At 56.5% G+C, this 26,682-nt stretch overlaps 1 protein-coding gene across 2 annotated transcripts in view; it reads right to left on the bottom strand.

Moving 5' to 3' along the window:
* The window catches only part of MYLK (myosin light chain kinase), a 232,765-nt gene that overhangs the window by 18,112 nt on the left and 187,971 nt on the right, over window positions 1-26,682 (bottom strand). For both annotated transcript variants that reach the window (XM_075556319.1, XM_075556317.1), the window contains 6 exons: window positions 23,452-23,754; window positions 16,077-16,109; window positions 15,886-15,979; window positions 14,809-15,012; window positions 8,528-8,745; window positions 6,360-6,483 (listed from right to left, as the gene is read on the bottom strand). In XM_075556319.1, the coding sequence (XP_075412434.1) occupies window positions 6,360-6,483; window positions 8,528-8,745; window positions 14,809-15,012; window positions 15,886-15,979; window positions 16,077-16,109; window positions 23,452-23,754 (976 nt within the window). The remainder of the gene's footprint in view (window positions 1-6,359; window positions 6,484-8,527; window positions 8,746-14,808; window positions 15,013-15,885; window positions 15,980-16,076; window positions 16,110-23,451; window positions 23,755-26,682) is intronic.

Here is a 26,682-nt window from a genome sequence, read left to right as displayed (position 1 = left end):
AGAGAGGCCAGCTTTCCTTTAAACGGCTGATCTTGGGGTGAGCAGCTCAATGCGTGCTTCACAGCTGGGTTAGTGTTTTATAGATGAGGAAACTGAGGCACAGAGTGGGCTGTGATCTGCCTAAGGGGGTTCCAGCTAGTGAGCTCTGGACCCTGGTGCCAGACTCAAGAACCTAGCCCCTACACAGTCACACCTTACTCACATGTCTGTGAAAATGGATTTAATTGTAGTACAGAGCGCCAGCCTGGGCCTGGCCCCCAGTGAGGAGCCTGGTCTCGGGCTCCAGACAGGACAGGGTTCTGATGGGTCTCCTCCACGGCCTCTCTCCAGGTGAACTCAGGGGAGACTCATTTAGCAGGAGCTGAAGCTAAGTGTTATTTGGCAGGTCCCAGGATCTCCATGCATCCTGGAACAGATTCCTGGGTTCCTGCCCTCACCTCTCACCTCTGTTTACCTCACCTTCAGGTCAGCCACCTGCTCTGACTCACCTTCACCGGGTAGGCTTTGTGAGCGGGCCACCTTGGCCCAAGACCCACCTTTAGGTCACTGGTCTGCCACTGCCATCTTGAAATGCAGACTGACCTTTGAAGGAGCAGACTTTTCAGTCTACACTAAGTCCCACAATGATGCCACGGTCCTGCCCTGGCCCCGCCTGAGCCCCGGGAGATGGAGCTGGGTCTCTCCTACCATCAGCTTCCCCATCTAAGACTTCACTAGCCCCTTCCTGCTAGTCCTCGCGCCCACTGCCCTCAACAAGGACACTCTTTGGTGCTTGAATTATTTGACCCTACCTCACTCTCTGCCGTGACGCGGCCCTACACCTTCTTCAGAGCCTGGGTGCTCCGCGGAAACCTGCCCGCTGTGGGTGACCCTGCTGATACTGGAAATGCCAAGGACAGAGCGTCCAGCATCGCAGCAACATACACGTCCCCAGAGCTGTGCAGACAGCTCACTTTCTTAGCGCGAGGAAGCACTGAGTTCCGAGAAGGCACGGCGATAACCACTCCAAGCCTGGCCCCGAAGGGAAGGGCTGCGAATGACCAGTCCCTCAGTCTGCCGGATGATGTTCAGTTCCTTTCTCCCTCTGGGCCTGGGTTCCTCTTTTCTACACCAATACCCTTCGCAAGTCCTCAGAGGCAGCCTCACCCCTGCTTGTCAGCTCCCTGCCTCCTTTGTCTTTCTGTGACCCTGACCTACCGCCACAGAGTGGCCCCGGCTCCTAGCATCCTCCACAGAGTTTCCCATGCGGTAAAACTACAACTGAGGACTGCCTTATCTTTTTCCCAAGGCACAGTTTTAACCCATGACCTTGTAGTTATCAGCCCAACGCTTATCCCTCAGTGCCACCAGGGTTCCTTATTGACTTCACTGCTATCGAATCAATTCCAATTCATAGTGACCCCACAGAGCAGAGAACAATCATCCTTTGGGTTTCTGAGACTGTAAATCTTTACGGATACCGAAAGCCTCATCTTTCTCTCAAGGAGTCAATGGGGGGTTCAAACTGCTGATCTTGTGGTTCCCAGGCCTGTGTGCAACCCAGGACACCGCCGGGACTCCTGACTCTTGGCGAGGAAAGTCCTGCAGCACTCCCCAGAGAGAACCACCCACTGGGGAATGCTGCTAGGTTCCCCTTCGGCAAACCTCCTTTCCTAATTTGGAGCTGAAATCCTGCACAGATCGGTTGTAATCTCTGCAATGTTCAGGGAGAGCCTCTGTCCAGGCAATTCCATTCTTCTGAAACACCCCCCTCACCCTTGGCTGGCTTCCCAGCCCGCCCCAGCTCCACAGCAGGCTCCAGATTAACGAGCCTGTCTTCTCTAAAATGAAGCACAGTCTCTTGACAGTACGTGACAATGAGGTGAGCGTGCAAACTGCCGCGATGCTGTTCCGAGTGGTAGCATTCTCACCGACATAAGCATATGTATATGCACTGAAGCTGCTGCTAGGATGTGCCCAAGGGACATGTGTCTTTTTACACCAAAAAAAGTAATCGTTGGTCAAAGCACAAATGCACCGGAGTATTGAAAAAGCAACGGTATGTCCCCTTCCCATTCTAACCCCGTGTATAGCTGACGGGTGGGTTCAGCTGGTTTCCCGAGACGGCAGGCAGCCCTGCCTGCAAACTAACTGTCTTACTCAGACTTGTGCACGTTCGCCTAGGGTCTCCTCAATCACTGCCGGCAATCACGGCCCCATGGTGTTCTAATGTTGAAACTCTGTATCTCTCCCTAGGACAAAACTTCTCTAGGCAGAAGGGCAGGTGAGAGGAAGGTGCAGAAAGGCCTGCCTCCTGGCGGTGGGGCGGGGTGGGTGCTGCAAGAGTGGCCAGCCAAGGGGACCACACGCTGGTAAGCATGACTACTGAGCAGGTCCCCACTTTTCACTGCCTACTCACAGTCACCCTACAAGTCAGAGGTCAGAGCAGAAGTGCCCCATGGGGGGTTGGAGGCTGACAATCTTGACCAGAGCCCCATCTTTAGAAGCCTCATCTTTCTCTCTTGGAGTACCAGTTGGGTTTGAACCACTGGCTTTTTGGCTGGCAGCCTACTGCTATAGCCTGTGATGCCACCGGACCCTGGACCCTGGTGGCTAGGAAAGGGCAGGCGCCTCTGTGACCCAGCTGAATTGCCAGTTCTCACTGCCTGGCTGATAGGGAGACAGAGACAGGCTGGGGCAGCGCCCACAGGAAGAGCCAAGAGCCGAGTGTCCTTTTGTGCTGTGGTCCAGAAAGCAGCAGCCTGGGGTAAACCACAGCCCAACGCCCTGGTGGCACTATCGAGTCAGCCTGGGACTGCTAACCACAAGGTCGGGGGTTCAAACCCACCAGCTGTACCTTGAGAGAAAGATGAGGCTGTCTTGTTCCCATAGCGATGTTTAGCCTTGGAAATCCTGTGCAGGGACACCGTGACTTGGCATCTCCTCCATGGCTGTGGGCATAGTTCTCTTGTTTGTTTGACTCCCTGGTGAGCAAACCAGGAAGGCGGGGGCAAAGCCTGACATACAGCAGTGGGTGGAGGCTCCAGGAGCTGGGGGAGCACGTAAGCCTGAGATCAGCAGGGGTGAGGGCAGGATGGGAATGGAAGAGGCTGCCGAGCCCTCCACAGAGGCTTCGATCCAAACCTGGGTCTGAGCAGCTGACTGATTCGGGGGCACTGGGCCTCTGCCCCCAGGGACGGGACCTTCTCTACCAAAGTCAGAACAAGCTGGGGTGGCAGACCACCTTGCCCAGGCGAGGAGTAGGGCACCCCTTCTCTGCGCTCTCCCTCCAACTCCCAGCCCTCAAGGCCTCAGAAGGGAGGGCTAGAGCAGGGGCAGAGGGGGCGGGTGCCCCTGGGACCAGACTCAGAACAGGGCAGAGGGTGTTGGGAGGCAGCTGGGGAACCACTTCTGGGGCGCTGCCAGCTGCTTGGCCTGAACTCGGCAGCAGGCCCGTGCTGGAAGCCATTGTTGGCTCTAACCTTGGTCCTTGGCAACTCGCACTTTGCTGAGAGAGCAGAAGTTTGGGAGTGGAACTCCCAGTTCCAACCCCAGAGCTGGCCTGGCAGTGTCCCAGCGGGCCGAGCGGGCCCCAGTGGTGAGGCCAGGCACCAGGACTCTGCGCTGGGCTGGCCCAGGGCTGGACTGCCTGGTCCCCACTGGCCTCACATCTCAGGCTGGTGCTGGTTGTCAAAATCAGTTCCTCTCCTTCTTCAAAAACACTTCCTTATTTCTTGCTGCTATTAGCAGCCAATGTTTCCCTAGTACTACACGCCACCAACTAACTCGATTTTGATGTCAGAATAAAGTGCTCTGAGGATACCGTGATCCTGGGTCCAGGTTTTATATACAGCAGAATGCTCAGCTCCAAGTGCACTTCCCCTGTGAGTTTCAGAGACTGTCACTATTCATGGGAGTAGAAAGCCCTGTCTTTCTCCCAAGGTGGTTTCAAAGTGTGGGCCCGGCAGTCAGAACCCCACTGTGTGATCACTACACTGCCAGGGTTCCTCATATTTAAAACAGCAATGCACGGAGCTGCTGACTTAGAGAGGTGCCAGAATATTGCGATAGCTCCAGCCAGAAACCTCCGCACAGCTCTGCAAGGCTGACCGCATAACCACCTTGGGCTGCAGTCAGTCAGGAGCCCCTGAGTGGCACAAACAGCTCTCATGCTCCACCGCTAGCCTAATGGTTAGAGGTTCCAGTCCACCCAGAGGCGCTGTGGAAGAAAGGCCTGGTGACCTGCCACAGCTGAACCGACCAGGCGCAGCACCATTCCACTCTGACCCATGTGGCGCTGGCCTGTATCAGGATCCCGGGCGGCAGCTGATTTTTCTATCCGCATGAATGCATGCTGCCCATACATCCCCTTCAACTCCTTGCAAGAAGACCAACAGAGGCGTCTCACAAATGGCTTTGGCCAGAGCAGCCAAGCACGCCTTCTGGCCTGATTTAGTTCATGTCCCATCCAGGAGGGTCAGGACGGACGATGGCCTTAGTTCAGAGCAGGGCCAGTTTTCCTCTGGCCGGGGCTGGGCAGGGGGTTGACCAGGGAGGGATGGCAGGAAGGTTGCTGGGCTCTGGTGGGACTTGGATTCTTCTTCCTCTTTAATAGACGGTGGTAAAACATATCTAACTAGAGTTTTCCTCTGTGACCATTTTGAAGTGCACGGTTCAGGGCCGCCCATTATACCCCCATGTTATGTTTGCCGTGGAACCTTCACGGCTATCTTGTCCCCAAAGCACAGTTTCCTGGTCTGGGTTTAGGGCCTGAGGTGCGCTCCCACTGCCATCAACTCAGCATTCTGGTCACTGCTCTGTCCCGGTTTGTCCAGCTGTCCCCGTTTTAACACAGGAAGTCCCGTATCCGGGGAAACCCCTTAGTCTGGGGCAAACCGGGGCGGTCAGTCACCCTGCCAGCTCTGTGGGGCATGGGCAGCTTCCTCTGCCAGCCCCAGTCACCTCAGTGCCAACCATAATCCAGTCTCTGCCAGAAGCCCCTCACCAGCTCCTCTGAGGACCATTCGAAACCCTGTTCACAAAAGCTGCCCTGCAGGCGGGGAAGGTCCGTGGGGGGTGGGTGGGGGGTGGGGAGAGGAACAGGCTGAAGAACAAACACACAAAGGCCAGCCTCCTGGACGGCTGGGGAGGAGGGAGCTGGGGGCCAGAGTCCAGAGATGCATGTGAGCGCCATCCAGGCCTTAGCGCCCAGACAACCCTGCTGGACCCACTCTTGCCAAGTGGGCCTGGAGTTCTGTCCTCCCTGCCCTGCGGTGGGGCTGGGGTTGGCCCCAGGCAGGGGACAAGAGGACCTGTGACCCTGGTAACTGAAGGTGGCCAGTAGGAGACATTCAAAAAGCCTCAGGCACAAACCTCACCAGGGAGTCTGCTGAAGCCTTTTAAACCGGCTCCCAACCCCAGCCGGCCCAGAACCACCAGCCTTTTCTCACAGGCCAGGCTGAAGACATCAGGGGACCGAGACTGGTTTCTTAGAGGTCAACCTTATGCTTTCTATGAGGAAGCCCAGCTCAAGCCATCCAGAAAAGAACCAGTGTACCAGCGCAGCGTCCCCTGTTGCACAAGGCAGAGTGACTTGCTAGACAAATGGAGGGGCGGCCTCTTGGCTAGGTGCTTGCTGGGGATCAACTGGCCAGTGAGACCCCACCAAGAAGGCGTCACTCCGATGTGATCCCGGGGCAACCTGGAACCCGTTAGCAATGCGGCTCTCAGGCCCCTGCCCCTCTGCAGCAGAGCCTGCAGTTTCTGGAGGCACTCAGCCGACTCCTGCACCTCCATGCCAGGGAAGAGGGGTCCGGATGACAGGTCTCCTTCTTCCTCTCCACTGCTCCTTGCTGCGGCAGCTTCACAACCACTCCCCGACCGACTGCGCACTTTTAATGGCTTCTGCTTCTGCCTTTGTCATGACGGCCGAAACCCCATCTGGGCCACAGCCCACATGCTCTTCACGGCGAGAGGAGCAGCAGGGCCAGCCTGTGGGACCCCACGCTGCCCCTGAGGACAGGGGTGCTGCCCCGAGGGGGCGAGCCTGGGCCCTCCCTGCTCTCAGAGTCCCCGCGGGGGCGAGCCTGGGCCCTCCCTGCTCTCAGTGTCCCCGCGGGGAGATCACAAGGCCCGCTCCACAAAGGACTGCACTCTCTCATGCCCGAAGGCTCTGCTGGCCAGCACGGCTTGCCAGCAGCCCAGTGGGCATTTTGGCACCTGGAACTACTTCTCTACAGAGAGACAGCGCACAGGGGCTGGGTGAGGGCCTGCCACCTGCTGACATTAGAGCAGGGTTCCTGCTGTCACCCGCCCTGGCCTGGAATGAGAGCCCTCCTCCCCCGGCCCGCCTCCCCACCCGAGCTCAAGCCCGGACTCACAGAATGTAGCAGATGACTCCGATGCTCCACATGTCGGTGGCGTAGCCAATGGGCTCGTAGTTGATCACTTCCGGAGCCACGAATTCAGGGGTGCCAAAGAGGACCTTCAGAGACCCTGCGTTCTCTGCAACCAGGATGGAGAATGTTAATAGCCGAACACCTGGAACCAGCCCCAGGGAGCAGCCCCGGCAAGCCCTGCCTCTAGGCCTGCCGCTGGCCCCCACTGCCGGACAAGAGCCCAGCATCTGTACTTATCACCAGGGAGGAGGAGGCAAGACTGGTTTTGTCAAAACCCCTGGCCCTGGGGTGCGTTTGTGTCTGTCTTTCCCCTCGGTTGTCCAGGGCAGACACCAGGACTGACTACTAACCCACATCTCTAACAATCCCTGACCAGTGACTGCGGCCTACTGTCCGGGCTCCCTGTTTCGGGTGCGTGCTCCTGTTTCACACCCTTAGGCCTGATGCCCAGGCTACAGAAGGGGGAGCGAGTTCTCACCCATCTGCCTGGCTCCTGGGCCAGGTCCTTTGAGAGCACAAGGGTGGTGTTAGGACATCAGGGTGCTGGGCCACTCATTCGTGGGTCCCAGCTCCTGGGCTCACCAACCATGGGTGCCCAGAGCCGGTCTCAGCGGATGCCCCAAATGTTGTAAGACAAAGCCCCATGAAGCAGACGCACTGCTCGATTACACTTCAATTCACACCATGGCCAGGTGTCTGCACCCTGGGACACCACCCTCCCTGCACTGGAATCTGCGCATTGCAGTTCGGGGCTGCCAGTGCTCCCAGAGGCACCGTCACCTCCCGAGGCTGTGGCCTGCCTGTCCGTTTAGCTTGGTGGTGGGTACACTGACACACACGCCAGTCCCTGCCCCAGCCCACACTTTCTGCAGGAGAAAGCAGCTTGTGGGGGGCGGGGGGGTAGAGGGCCTGTGTTCCCGTGTGGGCACCCTGCTCACGCGCCTGAGCTGGCCAGAAGCGAGTCTCAGCCTCCCAGACCTGCATGGCGGCCTCCTCTTCATGACCCATGCCAGCTCGCCGATTTGTTGGGTGCCGTAGACTGGTGCATAGTGGGCGTGGGTGCAGCAGAACTCAGCACCGCCTGGCCCTACATCATTTTCACCCCGGCGGCATGTTTGTGCCCACCATCCCAGCCACTTGTGTGTGCAGCTCCCGGGGCCCGCCCACCTCCATCTCTCTGTGGACCCTCTCCTGAACTGCCCCCAGTGTCCTTCTCCAGGGACCGGCCTCCCCTGACTTTTGAGGTGGTCTTGGCTCAGCCAGACCCTTCCATCTGCAGCCCTGGGGGTGCAGGCACCACGGTGGGTGGGTGGGAGGTGTAGAGTGGAGCGGCTTCCTCAGACCCTGGGGCTTCCGAGAGCTGCAGAGCAGTGTGGCTGGGTGGGCAGACTGAATGATCTCAGGGAGGGCACTGAGTCCCCCCCCCCCCTGCTCCTTGGGTAAGAACAGCAGGGGCATCACGGAGAAGCTGAAGCAGGTCGGGTGGAGGCTTCATAGCAGGCAAAGTGACAGTGCACTGGACACCCCCCACCCCCACCCCTCCAGACTGGCTGCCACCACGCTGCTGCCGGCTCAGAGTGGCGCCACAGGGCTGCCTGGCTTCCAGACTGTCATTCTTTGTGGGAGGAGAGGGCCTCGCCTTGTCCTGTGGAGTGGCCGGTGGTTTAGAACTGGCGAGCCCGACAGGTCACCACCACACCGGCGGGGTTTCTCTGGAAACCTCACAGTATGGTGCAGAGGTGAGGGGCCATCTTGCTATGATGGGTTGACACATACCCAACAGCAGGTGTTCTATTCCTGCAAACAGTGACAGCCTCATACACTCCCAGGGGCGGTCGGGTCGCCAGGAGTCGCCATCGCCTCGATGGCAGTGAGGTTGATTTTGTGATTTTGTGGTGTGGTGTTTTCATTCATTGCCCACTGACCGCCTGGGCCTCATGCAATGCAGTGAGCCCTTGAAGCAACTCTGCAGTGTCACAAGTTGCTCCCGCTGGCAGAGAAGGTGCTGAAGCCCAGGGTGATAAGGCACAGCTACTAAGTGGTGGAGGCAGGGTTCGACCCTGAGCGGTCCCCCTGACCCCAACACGACACCTCCCCTCTACTACGGTGCATGCGGGACGCCGACAGCAGGCCTCAGAGTGCAGCCTTACCCAGCCTCCTGGCCAGGCCGAAGTCGATGAGCTTGATGCTGGTGCCCGTCTTGTTGACACACATGATGTTCTCGGGCTTGAGGTCCAGGTGGACGATGCCCTGCCGGTGGATGTACTGCACCCCCTCCGAGATCTGCTTCATGTACTTGATGCACTCTCGCTCCGTCAGCTCGAAGTCCTCGTCAATGATGCGCTCAAACAGCTCGCCCCCCGACACCCTGCGGGCCACAAGAGAGGAGCATGGGAAGCAGTCAGACCAGAGTCCTGGGGGCTGGGCTGGAAGCCCAGGGAACGCGATTGGCAGACGCACTGCAGCTTCGAGAGTCCACGGCAGGGCCCCCTATGGTTGGTTCCCAGCTTTCTTCATGGGAGGAAGGCCAGGCCCTGCCAATGCCCTGTGAGCTGGCCAGGCAGCAGGGAAACACCTATGCCAGGGTCGTTTCAGAGGATGTCCCAGTAGGAGATCCAGGGAAGCTCTTTCCCCTCGATGTCACAGGCACATGTGGGAATATTCTTGTCCTTCCACTTGTGCTTTAGCTTCAGCCGTCTGAAGCCGAACACGCTCACAGTACTCGTAAGCATCCGATTTGCATACCCAGGGAGAGAACTGTTAGGCGGCCTCAGCACACTTTCTAAACACGAGTGATCTACAACCCATCCTATTCCATGATCCACCCATGTTGGTTTGCTGTGGTGCCACGACATGTATGTTGCTGTGATGCTGGAAGCTATCTGCCCAGTGCTTCAAATACTAGCAGGGTTACTCACGGGGACAGGTTTCAGTGCGTCCAGACTCAGAGAGAACAGGAAGAAAGGCCTGGCCACCTTCACCGTATGCTAGGGCAGGGAGGCACTCAATGGGTCACAGCAGGACACTGCCCAGCACAGTGTCGCCGGAAGAGAGCCTGCTGGGTTGGAGGGCACTGGAACACATAGGGGACTTCAGCACACGGACAGTGAGGTGGGCACGGGCCGAACCATGCTTAGCCCTTGCAGGCAACCCGACAGTACGGTAGTGACAGATCTGTTTGCCGTCAGGGTAGGCGTAATGACAGAGGCTCCCAAACGTACCTGGCCTACTGCCCACTTTTCAGAAAAACAATTACTCAGCGCCTCCCCGGCAATGAAAACCTTTTGCATGTAGCCAATCCAGGGTAAGGTGCTGGTAATCTGCACTTTTGCAGCCCCACTGGATTGTGCCAGCACCCCCTGGAGGTGGTGTTGGGAAGTATCACCCACTTTGGGAAACCCCCATCTATAGCAGTTACTCCTTTCAGCTCATCTCCACTCCACCCCTTTCCAGTCGACACCCCTGGAGTTGTCATCCAGGAAGCTAGCTCGTATGTCCCAAGTGTGTGGCCAATCCTTCCTACCTGAACTGACTGGTCAGGTCCAGTCAGCCCTGCTCTGCCATGGGCTAGTCCAGGGGCTTCAGCCTGCCGGCCGACAGCCAACCTTTAGTGTGTGGGTCCTCTCCGCTCAGGCTCCAGCCCTCCACCCACCTTCACTGCTCCCTGCTCAGAGCATTTAACGTTTGGAATACCCAGACAGCTGTAGGCTCATTTTTCTGCAGCAGCCTGTAGACACCCCACACTCCCCCTGGACGATCAAGGCTGAGTGGCCTCCGTTCTGCCCCTAGCATCCGACCAGGCCCTTCTCTGGCTTTTGAAGGGTCACCTGGTAAAGAGGAGAGTGCTGAGTTTGAATCTGCTTCTGCCTCTTACCAACTCGCTGCCACCCTAGAGGACAGTGTGGCACTGCCGTGTGTGTGTGCGCGCGCGCGCGCGCGCGCGTGTGTGTGTGTTCTGAGACTGTAACACTTCATCTCGTTTTTCTTCCGTGAGCGACTGGTGGTTTCGAACTGCTGACCTTGCAGCTGGCAGCCCAAAGGAACGTGTGCAAAGCATCATGCCTGGCACACAGGGCTCCTCACAGGTTAAGTATCCTTTAACAACCTACGGTCAGGTGGGACAAGTGGGTCCCTGAGGGAGGGAAGGGAGGAGAGAGAGAGGAGAGGAGGGAGGGAGGGGGAGAGGGACAGGGAGCATCAGGGGGCTGGGCACACTGTAGCCTCTCTCTGCCGTCATCACTGCCTCATGCACACCTGAGTCAGAAAGGCCTCCCATGCCAAGGACAGCTGGGAATGCTGGGACGGACTTTTGAACCAACACAAGATGTCCCTGGCTGCCCAGCAGGTGGCGCTCTTGTCCCCTCTGAAGCCCTGCATGTCTCTTGTTGGCTACCAAGGTTCAAAGTCCAAGACTCTATAAGCTCTATCCTAGGTCCCCGCTGACTCTTCACATTGATTTCCTCATCTGTAAAGTGCGGATAAAAACAGCAATGGGTTGCTATAAAGGTGGATGCTATAAAGATTAATGCAAGCAAAGTTTAGAGCCCCTGCCGTGTAACAGGGGTTCTAGGATGTTAGTGATTGATTTAAGTGAAGACACGCTTGGGCTCTTATTGAAATGCAGATTCACAGGCTCCCAGTCTTGAGAGGAGCCAACATTTTCCTTAAGCATCCCTGCTTATACCCCAGGTCATTGGTTTATGCTATGTTTGGGGCATATGAGCTAGCTTCCGCGGGGACTCCTGCTGGGATGCCCGCTGGAAGTTCACGTTCCCACAGAAACTGCTCCTTATTTCCCCACAGGGAATGGTCTTTCTCTCCCTGGGAAAGAGTCACTGCCCTCTATGAATCCAGTTGGCTGGTTTAAAAGCTGTTTGAGCACGTGTCTGAGCCAGGGTCAACCTCAGCCCTTGACCTTTACTAACGTCAAGCCAGTGACTCCGATCCCAGGTGACCCCAAGCAGGATGGTAGAACCATGCCACGGTCGTCGGCCAGCCAGCCAGCCACTTTTGGGAAACAGATTACCAGACCTTTCTTCTGAGGTACCCCCAGGTGGGTGCGACTGGCAAGCTTTTCCTTACCAGCCAGGCACAGCACTGTCTATGCCATGCAGGGGGCCTCTGGACCCTTAACTAAAACCAGGCAGCCTCTGGTGCAGATGGGGTGGCCCCAGCGTGCGCTTTTGAGTTGATGTCATTCTGAAAAGTCAAGTCACCCTCTTTCATAGGGCCTCAAGACCACGTGAGGCAGGAGAGTTGGGGGCTGAGGCTCGGAGATGGCTGCTGAGGCATTTCCAGAGAGAGCCTTGTCAATGGGGGCTCCAGACTTTTCAAATGTATCTAACACGGTGATGGATTCTCATTTGAAAACCATTCCTGTGGCCTACTTCCTAGGATGGAAGGAGTTACATGGAGAGGATTAGTAGCTCCGTAGCTCACTCTGCAAGATGCTCAGGACAATGGGCGGGAAGCACTGCTTCGACAGAAAGATGCCTCCGCCCACAGAGACGGGAGTGTTCGAGTGAAGGGGTGAGTGCAGGCTGGCGTCGGGGTTATGAAGGGCCTGCCACCTGTAGGATAGGCAGCTCGAAACCACCAGCTGCTGCTCGGACTTTCTACTCCTGAAACAGTGACTGTCTTGGAAACTCACCCAGGCAGTTAGTTCTACTCTATCCATTGAGGCGGCATCGACTTGATGGCAATGAGCTCAGTTTTGTCGTTGTCGTTCAAGTGGCAAATGCCTATTACCACTAATTCCAAGGGATCGGACTGATCCTAAAAGCGCTGGACCAGGCCAGGCTTCGCCATCTTTACATCCTGCCTTAAGTCAGGCACCCAGTGGGAGCCGCTTGGGCAGCAGACCAACCCAGGTGCCTCAGCCTGAACACAGCTCCTCATTGGTGCTCAGGTCTCAGCACCACATGGACGGTCCCAAGGCCAAGCTCCGGCTCTGCGTCAGGGGTCTAAGAGAAGCCCCATCCCAGCAGAACACTGCAGTATTAATGGGGTGGGTCTAGCAACCAGAGGCAGGAAAGGCGGAAGACGCGTTCACTTTCCTTTCTCACCCTCTCTGAGGCAGCTAAGCCGAGGGCAGGGACCCTGAGACACATCGTTTCTGTTGTTCACTATCACCAGCCCCCATCCTTCCCTTCATCTCCATTTCTCCATCCCACAAAGACCAGGGCAAACGGTCCTGTTGACCATCCATCTTGTCCCTCCCGTGTCTGTGGGAAGGGAGGGATGCACAGAGCCTGAGCCTGGCCCCCCTTGTTAGTTGAACTCCCTTCAGGTCAAACTTCTCACCCCATTTGTAACCCGCTCCTCTGGCGTCCCTGGCAGGGGGAGGCCTGGGGGGAAGGGGGGGTGGGCGGATGAATGCCAGGCCAGTTGGAGCTGGCTTCCTACATTTTCCATCCTGTCTGCCAAGTCCCAGTTCCAAGCTAAGTATGGTATTCTGCCCACCGCTGCGGCTGCCTGGCTGTACCCAGGCCCGGCCACCCTGGCCCCACCCTGCCGCTCCCTCACACTTGCTCAAGGTTGGGCTTTTTCTAAAGATAAGGCATCTCTTCACTTGTCCTCACAAGCCCGCACTGCCTGGACTCCGCACGCCTTTCTGGAACAAATGTGGCACGCCGTGCCCCCCCTCCCCCCCAGCATAGGGGCGGGGCACAACTGGGGAGGTGGTGGGCTGGGCTGAGGGGCTCCTGGAAATACAGAGGCACGTGTGGATGCAGGGCTGAGGACACAGGCTGAGGAACAAGGATGTGCTGAGAGTCTCATGGTTCCCCAGAACTGCACAAGAACGAGAAACGAGTCTGGGGGTTGATTATTCTAACCCCCAACACCTGTCTCTTCTCTTCTTAGGGTGTAAAGAAGGCGAAATCACACTCCACGCTGCGGCAGCTAGAGCCAGGCTTTCTGTACACCAGCTAAGACTTGTTCCACACCACTTCGATGGTAAAACATTCCTGGCCAGAAAAATGCTCACAAGGCAATTTCATGTGACAAAAAGACAGAATTTCAGACTCACAGTCCTCGGGTCAATTCCGACTCACAGCGACCCTACAGAACTGGGTAGAAGTATACCAGTGGCTGAGACTGTCACTCTCTACGGAGTAGAAAGCCTCCTCTTTCTCCCTTGGAGTGGCTGGTGGTTTCGAACTGCTGACCTCACGGCTAGCAGCCCAACCCAGAACCCACCAGACCACGCGATATCACTACCTCGCGCTCTTGTGGCTCCTCCTAGTGCTCTCTCTCCGTGTGCACAACAAAACCAATGACGGGTCCGGGTCCCACACCAAGTGAGAGGCTGCGCTGGGTTTTGAGGTGAGAGATCTGCTCAGGCAGCCAGGGGAGAGGGAAGGCCCCACTCCCGCTCGGGCAGTCTTCCCGGCTCCGGGATGCAGAAAGAAGGCAATTTCACATCATCCCTGCAAACTCCCTGGGTGCACACAGCCAGGGAGCGGGCTCCGAGCACAAGCCGACTGTGGCTGTGACGTATCCTTCCGCGGAAACAGACTGAGCAACGCCTGCCGTGGGCCTGGTGCCCAGCACCCTGCTGAAGAGCAAGCGACGGGGACGGCACCCAGCTCCCTCCATGCTCACAGCAAGCATGCAGATGAGACCTTAATGTCGGCTCTCTGGAGGGAGGTCAGGACAGGGGGCTGCGGTGGGGAGAAGACTCTTCAGTGCGCACTTTCTGATTAGTCTCAATATGATCAGATCGACTTTTTTTTTAAGATGAAAAAGGAAAGAAAAATCTAATATATATGTGTATAATTGCCCCACTGGGGAGTCTGCTTGGTATACAGATACCAGGTTGTGTGTGCGTGTGGGAGTGTGCCAGCGTCCCCTTGGTGGGGGCTGGAAGGGAGAAGAAGCAGTGGACTCTGGGAAAGCCCAGCTGGAGGTCTTCTGGCCTGTGCAGTGGACAGAGAGGCACTGCTCTTGCGGAGGGTTCAAACCAGGATGTGTGTGGGGGGGGGACTGGCAGAGGCTGGGCACCAGGCTCTCCGGGCTCCCTGCCCTGCACCCCTCTCCTGCTGCAGAGCCACGGGGAAGCTGTGCTGCGTCTCCCCATCCACTGTGAAGCTACCAGTTCTTGAGTCTGTTCTGACTCATAGTGGAGACCCTGTAGGACCGGGTCGAACTGCCCTGGTGAGTTTCTGAGACTGACATTCTTTACAGGAGTAGAAAGCCTCCTCTTTCTCCTGTGGAGCGGCTGGCGGGTTTGAACCGCTGACCTTGCGGTTAGCAGCCCAATGCGTAACCCACTGTGCCATCAGGGCTCCCCAAAGCCACCAGAGTGCCCCTTCCTGGAACCCGAGATCCAGGGACTGCCTGGGGAGTTCTGGCCGTGCTGTGGGGGCTCTGCGGGCCTTCCGCTCCAATTGCTCTGGCATGGCACAGGGCGGGGGGCAGGGCCACTCACATCTCCAGGACCATGACGATGTTGGCCTTCTCTTCGAAGGCATCCACGCACTGGACCAGCTTGGGGTGGTGCAGGCAGTTCATGATGCTGATCTCCTGTCGGATGTTGTCCTTCTCTTTGGCGGAGTACGCCTTGAAGAATTTCCCTGCCCAGGTTTTTTTGGTCTTCTTTTCCACAAGCCGGAACACTTGCCCAAATTTCCCCCTGTAGACACAGGGGAAGGAGAGAAGAGCCCGGTGATCCAAGCTTCCCACTATGGAGGGGTTGGTGTGCCATGGCTCGTGGACAATCTGATCTGCCCCTCTTAATAAATACAGTGTTACTGGGACACAGCCACGCCCATTTGTTCATGTGCTCTCTACAGCAGCAGATAAAGTACATGTGACGTAAACCACGGGGCCCACAAAACCCACTGCCACCGAACCACTTCTGACGCACAGTGACCCTGTAGGACAGGGTAGAACTACCCCTGTGGGTTTCTCTTTTACAGGAGTAGAAAGCCTCATCTTTCTCCTGCAGGGAAGCTGGTGGCTTTGAACTGCTGACCTTGTAGTTAGCAGCCCAATGTGTAACCACTAAGCCACCAGAGCTCCTGCTAAATCACAAAGTCACTGGGAACTAAAGCCCGTCTCTTCCACCTCCGCACTCCTACAGGGAGAGAGACTGGGGGTGTGTGGGTCGAATGAGGGGACAGGCACGGGGGCCAGGGTCTATTGGCATCCCCCACACCCCAGGGAGGAGCCCAAGGGCACCGGAGAGACCAAGCTCATTCAGGGAACCATGATGACCAGGCCAAATGGGTAAAGCATTGAATACAGCCACATGCCCTCGCCAGGTCCGGCCGTCTCCTGCATCCCGGGGTGGGGGTGGGGTAAAGACCATCGGATGTAGATCCAGACAGACCTCTCATTTCAGTCCACGTGGAGAACCGAGGCACAGGTCAGGGAGGGGCAGCCTGGGGCTGAGCGGGGCTCCTGGGGCCCACCCTTTCTGATGCCACAGGGGTGGGGGCACGATACCAACTTCACTCGGGGGAGTGGCCCCACCCTTCTGGAAGCAGCTGCCCAGTGCACTTACGATCCTAGTCTCTCCTCAATGTCGTAGAAGTCAGCCAATTTCTGCTCGGTGTTGACCGCCACTGTCCGGTAATCCACCACAGGCTCCTTCTCCTCTGCGGGGTGGGGACTGGGGTGAGCGAGAGGCCCCTGACACCCTGGCTCAGCCCCCTCCACCCCATGAGCCCATCCGGAGAACCAGCCCTCACTCACCATCATCGGACACCTCCACTTCGTCCTTTGGCTCTGGTGGGAGACAGAGAGGGGCACGGGGGTGAGGGGGAACAGGTGAGCAGCGCTGAAGGTGGCTGGGAGAGTGGCCATTCTGGGCACCAGGCCCGCTCTCCCCTGCCTTCCAGGCACAAGACTGCTGAGCCCCTGGGTGTCCAGTCAGGCCTCACTCACCCAGGGCAAGGTGCGGGCTGGCAGGCACTGGGCTCCCCACCTCCCCCCGTCACCACTCCTCTGTCCTAGGCCTTCCTCCCCAACCTCGAGGTCCCCACCAGGACCCCTCTTCATGCCTCTGCCCAAGCCTCTGCCTCCTGGAATTCCTGCTACCACCGTAGCAGGCCTGTCCCGCCTTTGCCTGGGTGCCAGCCACTCACAGCAGCTTGATTGCTTTCTGTGTCTGTTACATGTTGTCTATGGCACTCCAGGCAGTGTGGGCACACCAAGGATACAGAAGGCATGGCCCGCCCTTCCTGCGTGGGGCTTATCATCTAATCGGAGAGGTAGAACCGGATGTACTTGAGAGATCAATTACAAGGCGCTCAATAGCCAGTGTGTGGCACCACAGTATAAATCGCAGACTCCACAACTGCTGGCGTCTGAGACAAGGATTCTGCGGAGGAGGAGTCCATGAGTGGGTGCTGACAGGAAACGATGGCGCGAACGAGGAGGCGGGCGAAGCCGTGCTGCAAAGCCAAGCCAACCCATACTTCTGAGGTGGGGCCGAAGGAGGGGCCTGGCTGCAGGCGCTCTCCTCCTGGGGGTCTCGGGAATGCCCAGGGTGGGCTGAGGGGGGGGCAGTTGCCAATGGGATGTCCCGGGGAACACATCCACTTCATTACCCAGGCTTTCCTTTCCACCCACAATGTCATCGGGCCCTGGACGGCACAGCCCTGGGGACAAGCCCGCCCCTCCTGGGGCCTCAGTTTCCTCATCTGTAACAGGAAGGAGCTGTCCTGGAGCCCGGGTAGCTCTCCCTGCGGGCTTCTGCAGGGCGCCCTGCGCTCCTCAGGCCAGACCTGGGCTGTGTCCTTCGGAAGGCAGCAAGGCTTCGCGAGCAGACAGGGCAGAGCCGCGACAGCAAACGCAGAGGGAGCCGCAGGGCCTTGGGAACGTGCGGGCAAGACTTGGGGAAAGACAGAGTTGCTGAAGTGCCCAGGAGAAGCAGGCTGGAAAGCAAGCCTCTCCTGTGACAGTAGTGGGGACGAAGCGCGCACAGAAGGCCGGGACGGGTGCCGGGAACATGTCACCAGCCTTCCTTGGGTGCGATAAGCCCTAAGGTGTCTGTGTAAAACTCCAGAGAGTCCCCTTGGCGGAAGCTTCTTAGATTCGCAGAATCTCAGAGGGAAAGAGTGGAAGTGCCTTCTCTTGCGGCCTCGTGGGTCTCGGCCACAGAAGTGAGATGACGAAGGGAATGGCATCCTTCGGACAGCGTGGCCGTCAGATGCACACCTGTGCCGCCGCCGCGGCTCCAAGGCCTGCCATCTACGGAAGCTGGTCTGTGGCAAACGTGGCCCCTGCCACACTCAAGAGAAAGGGTGTCTGGGGTGCCCAGGATAACAGAGGAAATACCACTGGTTGAATGAGACACCTAATAATTGTCTCCTGCAGATTCGGGCATGGATTCTGTGAAGGAACCCCAGGACAGCTCTTGCAGCGTCCAGTGCATCTCAAGGATTTCAACATTTAGTTGTGCAATAAATGTTCCCGTATTAAAAAAAAAAGGAAGAAGAAAGAAAGAAAAACCAAAAACAAAACCCCAAGAGAGAGACTGGAGACATGCAGACAGTCTCTCAACCCACCGCTCTGATCAACAGGATGCTGCCCTTGGGGACGGTGGGCACTGGCCACTGGGGAGCCCTGGCTGCTGCCGGGGGAGGACCACTGCCAGGTTAAGGGAGCCAATCGAAAGAAGTTAGGCATCTCTCTTTGGGAAAGAAGTCTAAAACAAATGTGATCCCGATCCATTGTCCTGGAGTGGATTCCAATGCACAGGGAGCCCACAGGGCAGAGCAGGACTCCGTCCCCCGTGGGCTTGTCACGGGGTGGGCTCTGTGGAAGCAGACTGCCACCTCTCACTCCCACAGAGCCACACTGGTGGGCTGGAACCACCAGCCTTTCAGTTAGCAGACACAGTGCGTCGCTATGAAGCCACCAGGACCCCGTAAAGCAAACACGATAAAAAATGAACCTAGCCAGCTGACGAGGGGGAGACATGGGACAGACTTTTCACCAGCCCAGGGATGCCATTGCGTGTGGGACCATTGAGATTTCCCTTACACAGACGGCTGTCAGCAGGTGGGACTCGCCTGTCAAGGGGCAGCATGTGGGGAACAAGAAGGGCTGGCAGATGTTTAGATTAATTCCAGCACAACTGTTCAAGCGGGGTGCTGAGAGAAGCAAGCAACTCAACAAACACCATCTAGGCCCTGGGGGCTGTTGGCCATCAGTCTCAGGACTCCCAGGGAGGCCCGCTGTCCTGATCTGAAAGCAGGTGACCTGTGGAGTCATCCCTGGCTATTTTGTCCCCTGCTGAGCATGAGAATGGAAATGTCTGAGAAGCAGGTGAGAGAGAATAGAGAAGACAGGCTTCTTTGGGGCGTCTCCAGCAGGGGCCACCATGCTTTGCCAGGGAAGGAGCAGCAGTGTGGAGAGCCCAGGGGCACTTTCCAGCCAGCCTGAGAGAGGGCACCCCGTGCTAGAGCAGGCCCATCACCAACCCCATTGACTCCTGCAAACTGGCTTTCTCGCCCCACGCACTGATGTTGCACTCACTCAACCTAGCGGGTGGCGAGATGTGGACCGGCCACCTCCTTCCCTTCCACATGACACACAGCCTCATCCTGCCTCCTTGGTTCTGAGAACCAGCTCACCCTTAGCTTATTCAAATGCCTTTCCAGCTGACTGCGACTGACACACTCCCTAGACACTGAGCACGACTTTGTGCTGAGACATTTCTCCGTTGGCTCTTCTTGGTCCCCTGCCTGTCATTCTATTTGAAGAGGGTGACGCTGGCAAGAGGGAACGGGAGGAAAGGCCACACTTCAATTAGCCGGCTCTGGAACCAGCATTAGAACCAGTCCCCAGCTTTGCCCTGAGCATTGTCCAAAGTACTACAGGAGGCTCAACTCAATGGTTTCAAAAATCGAATCCCAAAGAGCTGTAAAGGCCCGAGAGCCAGGTGGAAGAAGAGCTGCTCGGGGAGTGTTCTGAGCTCTTCGTGGAGCAGATGAGATAATGCTTGACCTCAGGACTCTGGTCCTGGGCACTGTCCCTCTCCACAGTGAGGGCTGCTGCACTCCAAGTGGACACCAGAGGGCACCCCGGCACCAGAGACGGCCTTGGAGAGGCCAGGGAGGTGGACTTAGTCTCCACCACCACAGCCTTGGTGATAAGGTTCTACAGATAAGAAATTAGGGTCAGGAGCTAGAATGGAGGGGATTGAAAGTCTGAGCAGGCTAAGGGTGGGCATGGGCCCGAGGCCCCTGCCCAGGGCCCAGCTGGGTAGAGGGAGGAGAGCATGGCCTCCTCTTGTTTGAAGGGAGCTAAGTGATGGGCAGCCAGGCTTAGAGGGAAGCCTGTGCCTTGCCGGCCACTCTATGCGACCTCAGCGCCCACTGCAGCCCTTGGAACCCCGAAGGGGCTGGAGATTCACTGGGCGGGTAAAGGCAGGGCGGAGGGGACTCAGGCGTGTGGGGATAAGAGAGCCGTCTGGGTGCCCAGGAAAAGGAAGTTGCTGAGGCAAAAATAACTGGGAGGGGTGGTGGGGGTAAAAGGTGGAGTAAGGGTCCATTGACACTGCCCTTTTAGGGACCCTTAGACCCTATTGGCTATACTCCTACCTGAGGCTTCTTCTCCGTCCTCCCTCTCCCATCTCCCACCTCTCCTGGTCCACACCCTGCCTTTGGAGGACCCAGTGATGGCCCGCCCGGGCGCATATGGATGATCACATGGTGCTGTGGGCCGAGACTTTCAGCTTGGACTCTGGCTTAGACAAGCACTGCCCTTTGCCCCCCAGGCCTAATGCTGGCCCACTGTTACCCACTGAAAGCCCTGGGTGGCCTGGCCCCCTCTTCTGGTTTTTCCCTGTCTGCTCCTAGCAGGGGAGGGGGCCCGGGAGGGAAAGCAAGTGCAGGACCACGGAAGGCCAGCTGGCTGCAGGGAAGTGGGCCCTGACTCCTCCTCCCATTAGGCTCTCCCTGAGTTGCTGGGGCCTCCCGGGAGAGCTCCTGGTCTGAGGCTGGACCTCCTGCACCCACCAAGGGTTCCAGGATCTCTCTGGTGTACCTGGCCAGAGGTGGGGGCGCCCTTCCTCCCACCATTGCAATGTGACCTAGCCCTTTCCCTGTCAGTTTTCCAAACGGTGGGGAGTCCTCCTCCTGAACAAAGGAATATCCTACAAGCAAAGCAGCTGCCCCTCCTCAGACTTCTTCAACGTTGTCTACTTGAGACCCCCCTATCCCCACAAGAAATTGGCAACAGGGGCTGCACGACCAGAAACCTTTCACTGCTGCACATTTTTCGTGACCCCCAAGTTCAGACACTCGACCCCATACAGGGTCAAGACCCAGCATTTCAGCTTTGCTAACCTGCCCGGGGGCTGTCTGCCCGCTTCAGAGAGGTGCTGGGTGGAGGTGGGGGTGGGGAATTTCCAAGGGCATTGAACTTTGTCACTGTTTCCCCGCAGCTGACATGTTTGGGCAGCCCTGGGCCTGTCCTGGGAGCTGGGTGGGGGCCACACCTTGGGTGGGGGGGCCCTAGCACTCCGGGGGGCGGCCGCTCACCATGGGTGTTTACGGTTCCACTCAGGCCAACGTGCCAATTTAGTTTGTTTGCACTGGTATGCCTCCTACCTTCCCAGAGCCCTCGGTTCAGTCGAACGTCCCCTAAATGTCCATCCCTACATCGGCAACTTAGAGGGCTGTCAGATTCTCAGCACAGTTCCGTGCGCAGGTGCCTCGGTTTCAGGGGGCTCGCAGGACCAGCTTCTTCCTTCACAGGAGTCGCTGGTGAGGAGGGTACGCTAGCGTTGGGCCGCTAACCACAGGGGCAACCATTCAAACCCACCAGCGGCTGCTCTGGAAACAGGGGTGGCTTTCTGCTCCTGTGGAGACTGAGAGCCTGGAAACCCACAGAGCAGCGCTACTCTGGCCGACAGGTTGGCTGGGAGTTGGGGCGCACCCATGGCTTTGGGCCTGCTTGCTCCTCCAGCCACCACGGTACTTGTCTCTGGACTAGCTCTTTTCTCTAGTGCCTTCATCTCCCCCTCTTCTCCTACCTTAAGTTCACAGCACCCCTTTTCTTCTCGGCCTTCTTATCCCTTAACCCTGGCAACCATTTTTCCACTCTGCGGGAACGCTGGAGACACAGCTGTGAAAGGTCACGAACAGCCTAAGGGCCGGATGCAGAGACCTCTCCAGATCCCTCCCCCCTTCTCCTCCTCCTTAGAGCACGCTCACAGAGAACCTTCCCAAGCCAGTGCCCTGTTTCTGCACTGCACCGCAGCCTCCTCCTGGCGGTCTCCCCTCGCAGCCCGCACTCCAGGGCTCACAGGTGCCTTCCTGTCAGCCCAGGTGCTCGTGGGGCAGTAAAGGGCGCATGACCTTTCTTGCCAAAGCCTCTGTGACTCCCGGAAAGGGACAGGCTGGGACTCTGCAGACAAGGTACCTGTCTGTCGCCCACGGAGGGGACTGGCCAGCCTGTGAAGAAATCAACAAGGGGGTTGACGGGCTTTGCCATCCCACCAGTGTGTCTTGGAAGAAGTATAGCCAGAGTGCTCCTTAGAGGCAAGGATGGCGAGACGTCATCTTGCTAACTTTGGACATATTGTCAGAAAGACCAATCCCAGAAGGACAGCGTGCTTGGTCAAGTGGAGGGAAGGCTCTCCAGGAGATAGATTGACTCCATGGCTGCAACGATGGGTTTGAGCACAGGGAGGCGAAGGACCGGGCAGTGTGCCCTTCTGTGGTGCAGGGGGTTGTTGTGGGTTGGAGCTGACCAGATGGCATGGAACCACACCAATAACTGATCTGCCAGAGCGCCGACATCAGAGAAGGGGGAACCTCATTACCACCAAGAAAGATACAGGAGTGGTGCCTATCCTCTGGACCTGGGGTCTCGGTGCTAAGGACCCCCCCACACTGGGGAGCCGGAGAAAGCGGTAACACTGGAGACCTTGCAAGATGACGAAGTGCTAGCAAATGCTGCAGCGAAAGGAAGGCCGGGTGAGACAGCAGGTGGCACAGACACCACTTGGGAGCGGGGCACGCCAGCATGAAGCCTCAGAGCGGGCTGGGGGCCCAGAGCTGGGTCCTTTCCAACAACCTCCCAGGGGATGTCAAGGCTGAGGGCACATGACTACTGTGTTCAGAGCAATCTCCACAATCCCCCCTCTCTTGCTAAAAACAAGTTCAATTCTATTCATGCCTTAGCCGACCCATCTGTGAGGAACGCTGTGGGCATCAACTACATGCTGAGCTGCTAGCCGCAGGCTCCTGACCCGGCCCCGGCAGCCACTCCGTGGGAAGACGACGAGAGGCCGTCTACTCCTAGAGGGATGGACGGTGTCAGAAACCCACAGGGCAGTTCAACTCCGTCCTGTAGGGTCCTACGAGTCAGCACCCACTCGATGGCAGTGAGTGAGAGGTCTTTGACGAACTTCATGGTGTTTGCCAGCCCACGGCTGTCCACACACAACATTCTCCGCCGGCCCTGTGTTCCCACAGCTTTGTGCCTTTGCTCTGGCCGTGTCCTGTGTGCGAGAAGGCCCTTTCTCATTTTCTCTGCCCCCTGAAATCCTACTCCTTTTTTCCAAAGCTCAATGTAAGCACCACCTCTCCTAGGACGTCCACCCGACTCTCTAGGGTTAAGTGGTCCCTGCTTTCTGCTGGGCCTCCCTCCACTCTTCCTTTGTATCATTGGAAGGGATGTGGCTTCCCTCCTGTTACCGTCAGTGGCGCACACATCTCTCTCCTGATGTGGACTTTCAGCTCTTTGCCTTCTCTGTTACTGCTGTGTCTCAGGTACTTGGCACTCAAATACGAAAACAAGAGGAGGTGGGGGGAGGGGGAAAGGGGGAGAAGGGAACCCGAGGTCTACCTGAGCGCCTGTCTTCCAGGATCAGAAACATCATCACCACCCGGTGGCAGTGTACCCACACAGAAGGCTCAAAGATTTTAGAAAGACCCTCCAGACTTCTTTTAAAGTCTCCCTGGGTATCACCACTTTGGAAATTAACCCCCCAAGCCCTTGCCCCCCAAGCCCTTGTCACTGTTGGTGTGCTCTCAGTTTCCCAGTCTCCCTCTCGGACAAACAGACACCGCGCACACTACAAGTCGGCGGTGCCAGGAAGGCAGCCTACCCTCAGGCTTCTCTCCCACCGCAGTGAGGTCCGACTCCTGGCTGGGCTCACTGGTCCCATACACGTTGATGGCCCGCACTCGGAATTTGTACTCGCGGTCAGGCAGCAGGTCCTGGACGTTGAAAGAGGTGCTGCGGCACGTGGCCAGCTCCTTCCACGTCGTGTCCACGGAGTCCCAGATCTCCACGCTGTAGGACTGGACGGCACTGCCCCCGTCGTACGAGGAGCCGTACCAGGACAGGGTCAGCGAGGCGCTGCGGATGTCAGAGGCACAGGGCGTGCCAGCCGGGGGGTCTGGCTTATCTGTGGGCAGAGAGGCACACGTCATCTGGGCACATTGGAAAATGGAGGGAGGAAAGGTTTTGAAGTTGCCATGTCTGCTGTGGGGGAACAGACAGCCCAAGTCCACACCCCCAATGTAAGCACCCCCAGCCCTGGCTTTTCCTCTCTACCACGCACGGCAAACGGTCACACATCTACAGAGGGCCCCAGCTGGCTTCATCTGCTCAAAGAGCTTTTCCATCTTTTTTTTTTTGGGCTGGTCTTCCAGACTACAAAGCACGGTTTCCTGTACTTTTCCAAAGTCATAAACATATTTCTTGGAGCAAACAGCTTTAGGAAGCTGCCCAGAAGGCGGGGACTGTTTTCCATCACAACTATGTTTTGAACGCGAGCGGTTCAGCTTGTGTATGTGACCTTCAGGCCAGTGCACTGTGGTGTCACTGGGACCCAGAGAATGCTGGCCTCACTTCGGGGCAGCAGAGCACAGTGGTTAGGGTCTGAGGTCACACACAGACCCATCTGAGCATGGCTCTGTCCCCACTCACGAGCTGTGCGTGTCTCCACAGTCTTCCCATCTGCCAAATGTGGGCAATAACAGCACTTGGCTCCCAAGGTCGTCAGTAAAACAGAGAAGTTGCTAGAATGCCGGTTGGCCGGGTTTTGCTCACTATGGACACCCTCTCTATCTTTGATGAAAGACAATGATTTCTACCTCTTTGGTCCTTATACTACTGGCATAAGATGAGATAAAGAGCATTGAGGACGATATCCCTGCCCAGAGCAACCAATGCACAGAGAGGACCATAGGTCCTGTCCCACTGAGACACGACATCCCTCACTGACCCATAGCCCTATAGGGGACAACACTGGAGACACAATGTAGAAATTATGCCCGATCTGACCCCACCACATGGAGGCAAAACACTAAGGGGAGCAGAGCAAGGGAGTCCCCAGGAAATACCAAAAATAAATTTTGTGGGGTCAGGGCGTGGCACCCCATCAGACTTGACAGGAAAATACTCCTAGAGGTCAACAAACAGACCTTGAACTATTTACAAACTTTTCTTTTTTTTTGTCCTTGTTATTTTGTTTTCTTTGTTGCTTTGTTTTGCTCTGCCTTGTTTTTGTGCATATTATTATCTCTGCAGGTCTAGTTAAGATAGGTGGGATAAACAAGTTGGAGGAGAAAACAACAGGACCGATGGTTCCAGGGGGACATGGGAGAAGGAGAGGTGGGGGAAAGGACGTGGATGTTAACAAACCCAGGGACAAGGGAACAACAAGTGATCCAAAATCAGTGGCAAGGAGGGTGTAAGAGGCCTGGTAGAGCTTGATCAAGGGCAATGTAATGGAGAGGAATTACTAAAATTCAAATGAAGGCTGAGCATGATATTGGGACAAAAGGAAAGTAAAAAAGAGGAAAGAACTAGGAGGCAAATGGGCATTTATAGAGGTCTAAATACAAGCATGCAATATATAAATATATTTATATACGATGATGGGGAAATAAATCTATGTGCATATAGTTATAGGTTTAGCATTAAGGTAGCAGATGGACATTGGGCCTCTACTCAAGTACTCCCTCAATGCAAGAACACTTTGTTCTATCAAACTGGCATTCCATGATGTTCACCTTCCCAACATGATCGCTGAAGACAAAGTGGATGCATAAGAAAATGTGGTGAAGAAAGCTGATGGTGCCCAGCTATCAAGAGATACAGTGTCTGGGGTCTTAAAGGTTTCAAGATCAACAAGCTCAGAAGCAACAAAGCCCACATGGAAGAAACACACCAGTCTGTGTGATCATGAGATGTCAATGTGATCAGGTATTAGACATCAAAGAACAAAAATTTATATCATTGTGAATGAGGGGGAGTGTGGACTGGGGACCCAAAGTCCATCTGTAGGCAACTGGACTCCCCCTTGCTGAAGGGTCATGGGGAGGAGACAAGCCAGTCAGGGTGCAGTGTAGCAACAATGAAACATACAACTTTCCTCTAGTTCTTAAATGCTTCCTCCCCACCACTTTCATGATCCCAATTCTACCTTACAATCTGGCTAGACCAGAGGATGCACACTGGTACAGATAGGAACTGGAAACACAGGGAATCCAGGACAGAGGAACCTCTCAGGACCAGTGGTGAGAGTGACGATACCGGAATGGTGGAGGAAGGTGGGAGATAAAGGGTGAACCAATCACGAGGATCTACATATAACCCCTTCCCTGGGGGACGGACAACAGAAAAGTGGGTGAAAAGAGATGTCAGACAACATAAGACATGACAAAATACTAATAATTTATAAATTGCCAAGGGTTCATGAGTGAGTGGGGAGGGAAGGGAAGGGGAAAACTGAGGAGTGGATACCAAGGGCTCAAGTAGAAAGCAAATGTTTTGAGAATGATGATGGCAACAAATGTACAAATGTACTTGACCCAATGGATGGATAGATGATAAGAGTTGTATGAGCCCCAATAAAATGATTTTTAAAAGGAGTATAAGAACCAAACTAATTCCCAGTGGTTTGATTCCGAATAGCCACGACGTGGAGGCAGAGCAAGATCCCCTTGGAAGGTCAGGGGGATGGACAAGCTGGGGTGCGTCATACAACCCACATCATGCAGCCATTAGAAACAGAGAGAGAGCTAGCAGGCAAGGAAGGACCGGACTGCCTGATACCGTGAATGAAGCCAGTCTGAACAACTGCATACTCCTGTCTGGCTCCGATTTCATGATGATCCGGGACAGGCGAAAGGATGGAGACAGTGCAAAGGTCAGAGAGTGCCAGCGGCTCAGAGCGAGGGAGGTAAGGTGAGCCGGTAGGACACAGGACAGGTTGAGGCAAGGAGACTGCTCCACGTGATGCTGTAATGGGAGTTACCTGACCCTCTGTACCAGGGGCCTTCAAAAAGGTGCATGATCTTTTCATGCATTCTCCCATGACCTTCTC

The sequence above is a fragment of the Tenrec ecaudatus genome, chromosome 8 (assembly GCF_050624435.1).
Source record: "Tenrec ecaudatus isolate mTenEca1 chromosome 8, mTenEca1.hap1, whole genome shotgun sequence".
NCBI lineage: Eukaryota > Metazoa > Chordata > Mammalia > Afrosoricida > Tenrecidae > Tenrec > Tenrec ecaudatus.
Note: the sequence above shows the minus strand (reverse complement) of the source record. Positions and strands in the feature narration are given on the sequence as shown.